The sequence below is a fragment of the Colobus angolensis genome, unplaced genomic scaffold, assembly GCF_000951035.1.
Source record: "Colobus angolensis palliatus isolate OR3802 unplaced genomic scaffold, Cang.pa_1.0 Scaffold10, whole genome shotgun sequence".
Taxonomy (NCBI): domain Eukaryota; kingdom Metazoa; phylum Chordata; class Mammalia; order Primates; family Cercopithecidae; genus Colobus; species Colobus angolensis.
Genome location: NW_012110919.1, coordinates 21,977,128 through 21,986,719, shown reverse-complemented (window position 1 = coordinate 21,986,719; position 9,592 = coordinate 21,977,128). Strand labels below are relative to the sequence as shown.

Here is a 9,592-nt window from a genome sequence, read left to right as displayed (position 1 = left end):
CATTTTCTCAGTTTTTCCTAAAAGACTGTATAAAAAATCTCTTCTTTCCAAACAGTTTGCCGCCCTAAATCCTTCCAGTATATTACTTGGGGAGGTGTCACTAGATTTGTGTACCTCTGTTTCTCATTATGTGACTCCATTCTGGTTTCTTGCAGGTTTTTGTTTAAAGGAATGGTGGGGTTATTTATTTAAAACAGGCTTTAAAAGATACGGTTAAAACAGGGGAGAAAATCGTCACGTGGCCCACCTACAATTCCTACTAACTTAACACAGGTCCCGGGTTTGGGGAATCCTCCTAGGTCCTAAATCTTTGGCAGCCAAGTCAAAAGTGACTACGACTCCGGGACTATAATTCCCAGGAGACACTGCGTTCGCACTCTCTGCGCATGCTCAACCTTGGTGACAACAGAAGGCTGAAAGCCCGAGGGGCGGGGCTTGGGTCTGAGCGTTGAATCGGGGCGGGGCTAGGGGCAGGGCCAGGGAGGGGGCGGTGCTGCCGGCGCCGCCCGGAACACGCTAGTGGAGCGGAAGATGGCGGCGGTAGCTGCGGCTGCAGCCGGGACCTCAGTTGGGCTGCGGCGGAGAAGCCGCCGGCTCTGACCTCGCTCTGGCTCCGGTGCGCGCGGCTGAGCGTGTGCGAGGCCCCGCGCGTCGGGCAGGGGCGGCGGCGGCCACTGCGCGCCGCCCTGAGGAGCGCCCCAGCGGCGGCGCGACTGCGGCTGAGGAGAGAGCCGGCTCCGGGCCTCCGCGTCCTCCTGCTCCCCCGGCCCCCCGCCTCCTCGGGGGGGCGGCGGCGGCGATGTTCTCGGTCCTCTCGTACGGGCGCCTGGTGGCCCGCGCCGTGCTCGGCGGCCTCTCGCAGACCGACCCCAGGGCCGGCGGCGGCGGCGGCGGCGACTACGGGCTGGTGACAGCCGGCTGCGGCTTCGGCAAGGACTTCCGTAAGGGCCTCCTCAAGAAGGGCGCGTGCTACGGGGACGACGCGTGCTTCGTGGCCCGGCACCGTTCCGCGGACGTGCTGGGTGAGTCCCCGGCCCGGTTCCCTCGCCCCAGCCTCGGATCCGCCTCCCGGGGACTCCCCGCGCGGGGCTTCCCCAGTTCCTCCCGGCGGCGAAAGGAGCCAGAGCGCTCACATGGAGGGAGCGCTTACTATGTGCCAGGCGCCGTGCCAAGCGCTCCGAGGCGCGTTTTCCGCTTGAACGACCCCCATTTTAGAGAGGAGGAAACTGAGGCCCACAGCGGTCAAGTCGTGTGCTCAAGGTCACAACCCGAGAGTGTGACCGGTCTGTCAGAGTCCAGAACCACACTCTCGGTCTCACCCGGCCGTGCCAGCCCTGGGCGACCTCGTCCCCTCCCTGGGCGACACCTGCAGGCTCCTAACCTCGCTCTGGTTCCCTCTCGCGTGCCCCGGGGATCCTTGCCTCTTCGCGTGCTCCCGACACCACAGCCCGGCCCAGGCTGTGGGATCGGGCAGTCGTGAACCCCCAGACAGCCCGGCCGTATTATTTCGCCGCCTGGATGGTGACCAAATCTTCACCCTTTTCGGAGTCTGGCGGTGGGGGCTGCTGGCTTGGCGAAGAAACCCTCACAGCGTGTTCTCCCAAATTGATCTTGTCCACTTGAGGTCACTTGGGGGTTGGCAGAGTCTCCTTGATCCAAAATAGAATGGTCGAACCTACTTGTAGACTGCAGCCGGGAAAGCTTTGAGATTGGTCACAGCCTTTTCAGGCAACAGGTGCTCCCTGAGGCCTATTCCAGTTATACTTTTGAGGGGTGGGAGACTAGGGAGAGAGCTGGCAGAAAGGGCTAAATATAATTCACAAGTAGTCAGAAACTTTATCATAATGTACGCCTTAGGAGATTTTGTGTATGCTATGGGATACTGTGCCATTAAAACTCTTTGAATGAATAAAGCACTCGCTTTGAAGTTGAAGGACGTGTTGTCATTGAACTTGGGTTCAAATGTCACTTTGATTTCCCTTCCCAGGTGAGACTAAGTTTTTGGTTACTTTAAATTTCATATGCTGAGGCAGAGTTTGGCATTGGAACAAATGGTTCTGTAACTTTTTTATGACTAATTATTTTTTAATCTGATCTCAGAATAATTGCCTAGTATCTTTGGTTCTACCACGTGTAGTGTTTGTGAACATGGGAATGGAAAGGTTGTTCTCAGTTTAATTTATGAATTACCCCATTACCTGGGTTGAAGAAAAAGCATTTAATATTTAGGCAACGTTATTGATATTCACGTGAGAGAGAGACTTAGAAAGGTCCTGCAGCTTGCAGATTGAAATTGTACAAATCCACCCCAAAGTCAGCTGTCAGTAGCTATCTTTTCCCTGATACATTTAGAAGTGCCTCACTCAGTGAGCTTGTGACCTGTGCTGCTTTTGTTTTGTTTTGTTTTAGACGGCAGCCCGGAGTGCAGTGATGCAGTCTCAGCTCACTGCAACCTCCGCCTCCCGGGTTCCAACGATTCTCCTGCTTCAGCCTCCCGAGTAGCTGGGATTATAGGTGCCCACCACCATGTCCAGCTCAGTTTTGTATTTTTAGTAGAGATGGGGTTTCACTGTGTTGGCCAGGCCGGTCTCGAACTACTGAACTTGTGATTGGCCTTGTATTCGCCTCGGCCTCCCAAAGTGCTGTGATTACAAGTGTGAGCCCGGCCCCTGTGTTGCTTTTTAAAGTTTTGTTCATAACATAAGATAGGGGATAATGAGCCTCTAAGGTTCACCTTATAAATCTGTATGCTGGGCTAGGCGTGGTGGCTCATGCCTGTAATCCCAGCACTTTGGGAGGCTGAGGTGGGTGGATCACGAGGTCAGGAGTTCAAGACCAGACAGACCAATATGGTGAAACCCCATCTTTACTAAAAATACAAAAATTAGCCGGGTGTGGTGGTGCGCGCCTATAGTCTCAACTTCTCAGCAGGCTGAGGCGGGAGAATCACTTGAACCAGGGAGGCGGAGGTTGCAGTGAGCCAAGATTATGCCACTGCACTCCAGCCTGGGTGACAGCGAGACTCCCTCTCAAAAAAAAAAAAAAAAAAAATCTGTATGTGGCTTTTGTGGAAGATCTGTGACTTGATTGATGATTTGTGGAGTATTTAAATGTGTCAAATCCTATATTGAAGCTTGATTTTAAAATTTTAGAAGGCTAGGCCGGGCGTGGTGGCTCACGCCTGTAATCCCAGCACTTTGGGAGGCTGAGGTGGGCGGATCACCTGAGGTTAGGAGTTCCAGACCAGCCTGGCCAACATGACGAAACCCATCTCTACTAAAAATACAAAAATTAGCCAGGAGTGGTGGCATACGCCTGTAATCCCAGCTACTAGGGAGGCTGAGGCAGGAGAATTGCTTGAATTTGGGAGATGGAGGTTGTAGTGAGCCGAGATCACGCCACTGCACTCCAGCCTGGGTAACAGAGCAAGACTCAGTCTCAAAAAAAAAAAAAAAAAAAAAATGCAATATGATACAATAAAATTTTGGAAGGCTACCTTCTTAATGGAGTGGGATATTTACAAGAGTTGGGGGGATTTTGGTCAAACCCATTCTAAAAAAGTATAAACATAATTTCATGCCCTAGACATCCTGGTGGAAATCCAGCGAACTTTGATGCTCAGCTTTGCCACTTAGTAGCTATGTGATATGTGGTCTTGGGCGGAGCCTCTCTTGAGTCTCCTTTTCTTTATCTGGACTAGGGGATGAAGGGAATGGACGACCTGACCCTTAGTGACTACAGCTTCTGACCGTCATCTCATATTTTCTTTTGTTCTTTTCTTTTTTTTTGGTGGTGGGGGGATGGTACGGAGTTCCGCTCTTGTTGCCCAGGCTGGAGTGCAATGGCACCATCTCAGCTCACTGCAACCTCCACCTCCTGGGTTTAAGCAATTCCCCTGCCTCAACCACCTGAGTAGCTGGGATTACAGGCGTGCGCCACTATGCCTGGCTAATTTTTGTATTTTTAGTAGAAACGGGGTTTCATCTTGTTGGCCAGGCTGGTCTGGAACTCCTGACCTCAGATGATCCACCTGCCTTGGCCTCCCAAAGTGCTGGGATTACAGGCGTGAACCACCACGCCGGGCCCATATTTTCCTTTTGCTTTGAATAGATGGCACCCTTTGTTGTTCTGCACCTTAAATGACAGGTGTCATGGGCACCTTCGGTAGATGCCTGTTTTGTATGTAGCACTAAGCCAGTGGTTTTTAGCTTTCCTTGGTTCACAACCCCTGAGGATCTTTGTCCAAGAGATTTCTCCTCAGGACCCTGTGCACAGAGATAAAATTTTGCATAGGCTCTTAGGAACTTTGCTGACTCTGTGACTCCTCTAATACCACCTGGAGGTCCATGCATAGGAATCAGATCAAGAACCCCAGCTCTGTACCCGTCTTGAAGGGAATGCCAGTAGACACAGTCAGATAGTGGTTGCTGATGTAACCAAAGGGTGGTTGTTAGCCATGTTTGACAAAGATCAAGCGTGCACATCTGCAAATGGTAGGGGATAGGGGCAGTGAAGGACAGGTTCTCCAGGACTGTCCTCTTGTGGAGGAGCTCTTCCAGACGGCAGTCTTGGGAGCCACCTGAAATAACTTCATGAGTTGGCCTCATTTGATCCTTGGCTGTCCTGAACCAGTTCATATGATGGAGACTTCTATTTTATTGATACTGTAAAAGGTGATGACTTTTTTTTTTTTTGAGACAGAGTCTCGCTCTGTCGCCCAGGCTGGAGTGCAGTGGCGCGATCTCGGCTCACTGCAAGCTCCGCCTCCCGGGTTTACGCCATTCTCCTGCCTCAGCCTCCCGAGTAGCTGGGACTACAGGTGCCCACCACCTCACCTGGCTAGTTTTTTGTATTTTTTTAGTAGAGACAGGGTTTCACCGTGTTCGCCAGGATGGTCTTGATCTCCTGACCTCGTGATCCGCCTGTCTTGGCCTCCCAAAGTGCTGGGATTACAGGCTTGAGCCACCGCACCCGGCCCATCTTTATTACTGAGTATCTGTGTAACAGATTATTTACTGTGGTCATCTAGGACTCCTTGACTGGAGTGAAAACTTTATTTCTTTTTATATGAGAAAGAGAAAGCTTTGTTTCTTTAATTTAAAATTTATCTGTCCTATTAGTCATGCAGTGACTAATAGTACTTGGTGCTTCACAACATTTTGTATAGTCCCCACTGGATTTCTTTTTGGAAGAACCAACTATGGTGGGTGTGGTGAGACATAGGAACCACTCCTGTCATTCTCTGGAAAATTGACAAAGGTGCTTTCTCTTTACTAGGTCCAACAGGAGTAAACCAGTACTAGCGGGAGCCATGTACACTTTTCTTGTTCCTTCTTCCCTGTGGCAAATTCCAAGTTCTCTTATTACTCTATATGGCATGACTTCCTAGGTGCACAAAAATGTGAGAACTGCATGGTGTAATAGCTGGGCTTCCCACAGCCTTATGCTGCTTAACAATAGAATCAAAGACTGTTGAGAATTGTAACACTTAGAAACCTTGGAGTCTAGTTTTTTTCACCTCACTGATGAGAAAACATGCCTCCAGAGAGTCAGATGACTTCCCCAAGGTTACTCTACTAGTTACGGGAACTGAGGTTGACACCTATCTCAGTCTCTTAACTGAGACTGCCTTTCCCAGCCCTCTCCCCGTTAGACTACTGGTCAAGTTTTCTTGATGATATATGTGAATTAAAAACCAGTCAGTCTCCTGATAACTTTTGTCCTTCGAATGCTTTTCCTGGGTGTGTGTATGTGTGTGTGTTTATAACTTCTTTATTCACTCTGACTCATAACTGAAGTGCAACAAAAACTCCTCTGCATGCTAAACCACAGTTTACAGAAACCACTTATTTTAAAAATGGCGGCCTGATCTGTGCCATATAAACTTTGACCTCTGAATAGAGTTGTAAAGTATTTATTATGAAACTGTGGGATGTTTATTTAAGCTTGGTTCAACTTGAAACCTAAAAATGAAATTAAAATAATTTCATATCCCAGCCTTTGGATCTGATTTTGATCGTGGTCAGGATTTTGAAATGTTTTTGTGAGTAATGTCCATCTTAAAAGTAGTTGTCTTAAGGTATAAAGATCGTGTGAACAAAATTAAGATCTAAATTCTATTTAGGAAGTGAATGGATGAGGTAGAATTTGGTGTTCTCAAACAGTCATAATCATTTTAATATACTTACAGAACCACTATTCTAAAAGTGAGTTGTCCATTTAAAAAAGTAGTCACCTTGAGAGTGTGTGTGTGCCTGCTGACATCAGTCTTTCGAGAAGTCCTCGTTGGAATTTTCCTCAGCTAGATTTCAAGCCATGTCAGGACACCAGTCTCGTTATATTACCATAATTTTCTTTCTTTTCTTTTCTTTTTTTTAAATTTTATTTTAAGTTCCAGGATACATGTGCAGGATGTGCCATAATTTTCTTAAAGTCAGATTCCAGCTTCGTCTACCTGTTGATAGCAAATATGACCTTGAGTGGGTTTTTGTTTTTTTTTTTTGAGACAGAGTCACGTTCTTGTGCCCAGGCTGGAGAGCAGTGGCGTGATTTTGGCTCACTGCAACCTCTGCAGTGCGATTTTGGCTCACTGCAACCTCCGCCTCCCGGGTTCAAACAGTTCTGCCTCAGCCTCCCAAGTAGCTGGGATTACAGGCGCCCACCATTACACCTGGCTAATTTTTGTATTTTTAGTAGAGATGGGGTTTCACCATGTTGGCCAGCCTAGTCTCCTGACCTCAGGCAATCCACCTTCCTTGGCCTCCCACAGTGCTGGGATTATAGGCGTGAGACACACGCCCAGCCCCTTGAGTGAATTTTTAAAAACTGATATGTATAATTCACATTCCATAACATGTATTCTTTTTAAAGTGTACAGTTCAGTAGTTTTTACATTTACAGAGTTATACAGCCGCTGCCACTATCTAGTTCCAGAATGTTTTTCATCACCACCCAAGAAACCCCCTATCCATTAGCAGTCACACCCCATCCCCCAGTCCCTGGCAACAGAAACTAGATTCTGTCTGTGGATTTGTGTTTGAGACATTTCATACAAATGGATCATGTAATATGTGGCCTTTCCCTTAGCATGTTTTCAGAGTTCATCCATGTTGGAGCATGTGTTAGTACTTCCTCCCTTTTTATGACTGAGTAATGTTCCATTGTATGAATATACCACATTTTGTTGATCCATTCATCTGTTGATGGGGCCACTGAATTGTTTCCACTTTGGGCTGCTGTGAATAGTACTAAGCACATTTGTGTACAAGCTTTTGTATGGACATATGTTTTTAATTTGAGGGGATATATACGTAGGAGTGGAATTGCTGGGTCATATTGTAACCCTGTTTAACTTTGTGAGAAACATAGCTCTTTTTTTATGTAGTTATATAGTATTAATATACATATAATTACTTTATATAAGGGAAAATATTTTTAAAATTGCAGTAATCAAATATATAAATTCTGAGATCAGTCGGTATTTTAAATATGCCTGATTTCATAATGAGCTGTGTGCTTCCAAGAGAATTGTGGAATATTAATAAGGAAGTGTGACTGGGTTTAGTAAAAGAGCCATCTAGGACTAATGAAATAGCAGGGTTTAGGAAGCCACTGACTAGTGGCTTTCTGACTATTTTTAGTGTTCTTTCATTCTGCAATATGTAAGATTACAGGGTTGATGGATAGAGGAGGTTTGCTGTTTGCTTTTTAAACTTCTGTTCCTTGATATTTTTCTCATTTTGCTATATAGGTGTATTGCAGTTTTTATAAGGTACTTATAAGGTACCTTTATTTTTGAAGTCATTTCCTCATTTGTTATAGCTTCAGAGCTACTTTTCCTTTCTTCACAAATGTTTTGAGATTTTTCTAGCTTAGTTTAAAATTTTCCTAACTTACAGTTTATCTCTCAATTTCTTAATAATCTCTTTAAAGGATTCTGGTTGAATCCTTCTGTAGTGCAAGTAATTGAATTTTAGAAGCATAACTATTTACTTTTTATAAGTGCATTTTTAAAGGAGGTTTTAAATTGTAGCAGAAGGTAGATTACAGATGGAAGCTGTTGTGGAGGTTTCTTTTTTTTTTTTTTTTTTTGAGTTGGGGTTCCTGGATGGGAGGAGGCTGTACCCTGAACTTTAGCACTGCTTTATGAAACTGGGCAATACATAACCTGAATGGTTGCAACAGTGTCCAAATGGAGTTTGTACTAGTGTGTGACACCAGAAGCACTACACCAGGTTAGAATGTGACCTACAACCATGTCCTTTGAATAGCTCAAATGCTAAAGTTAAGTTCAAGCTAAATGTCAGATTCATTTTATGTTCCCATGCCTTCTAGAGAGAGGTCTTGCCTGGGGCTTTAGGTTCAGAAGTTTTAGGAAAATGCTTTGCAAAAGTAAGTTAGCAGTATTTTATTTCTAAAGAAATTTGACTTTTCAAACTGGAAGTTTTAGTTTATTAAAAATAATGTGAGCTTGCCTTTCAAAATTAGATGTTAACCTTTGGTCTCTTTTTAAGAAGTGATGTCCTGGATCCTAATTTTTGTTGTTAGCAATAAAATTTATGAGTCTGTCTTGTTTGGGAGTTGTCATATATTTTAAAAATATGATAGGGGCCGGGTGCGGTGGGTCACGACCTATAATCCCAGAACTTTGGGAGGCCAAGGCAGGTGGATCATTTGAGGTCAGAAGTTCAAGACCAGCCTGGCCAACATGGCGAAACTCTGTCTCCACTAAAAGTTTAAAAAAAAAAAAAAAAAAAACAGCATGGTGGCATGCACCTGTAATTCCAGCTACTAGGGAGGCTGAGACATGAGAATCGCTTGAACTCTGGAAGCAGAGGTTGCAGTGAGCCGACATCATGCCACTGCACTCCAACCTGGATGACAGAGCCAGTCTCTGTCTCAAAAATAATAATAATAATCTGATAGGGAGTTTTCTATTTCCCTGAGAACTAAAATAATTTGTTTCCTAACAGTTCGCAAAATTGGATGTCATAAATCAAGACTTTTGGTAAAAGCTGACCTATTGCAGAGGGCATTAGGCTAACACATGACTTATTATTCATTTCAACTTGAATTGACAACTGGCACAGCTCTTTCAATTTAGTTTAAAGTTTTTAAAGAAGAAAAGATAAGCTAAATATTTTTGAATAAAATCTCCAACAGGAAAAATCCGCAACAGGATTGAGGATTGAGGATTGGGGAATGGGGAAGGATAGAAGCTTTTCTTTAAGAAGTAAAAATGCTTCATTCTTTTTTCTTCTAAGCCAGTTGTTTGACATCTAACACAAAACATGATTCTCCCATCCTTCTAGTGCTTTATATAGTGCCTTAGAACTTGCAAAGCATTTTTATATTTTACCTTATTTAATCTTTGTAACTACGAAGCTGCTGCTCTTATCTCCACTTAATCTGAATCTGTTTCCTCATCTATAAAATTGACACATCAAATAATGGTAGTATAGTTAGTATTATATTGGGACTTGAACCTAGGTCTCTTGCTTGCATGTCTAATGCTTTTAATTTTTTTTTTTTTTTTTTTTTTAATTTTTGTAGTGACAGTCTCTCTGTGTTGCCCAGCTGGAGTGCGGTGGCA

General features: G+C 45.0%; 1 protein-coding gene across 1 annotated transcript in view; it reads left to right on the top strand.

Moving 5' to 3' along the window:
* Window positions 1-519: 519 nt before the first annotated feature.
* PPTC7 (PTC7 protein phosphatase homolog (S. cerevisiae)) overlaps window positions 520-9,592 on the top strand; it is a 50,233-nt gene continuing 41,160 nt past the window's right edge. Inside the window, exon 1 of the mRNA XM_011936468.1 lies at window positions 520-1,022. Coding sequence (XP_011791858.1) covers window positions 800-1,022 — 223 coding nt within the window. The 5' untranslated portion in view covers window positions 520-799. The remainder of the gene's footprint in view (window positions 1,023-9,592) is intronic.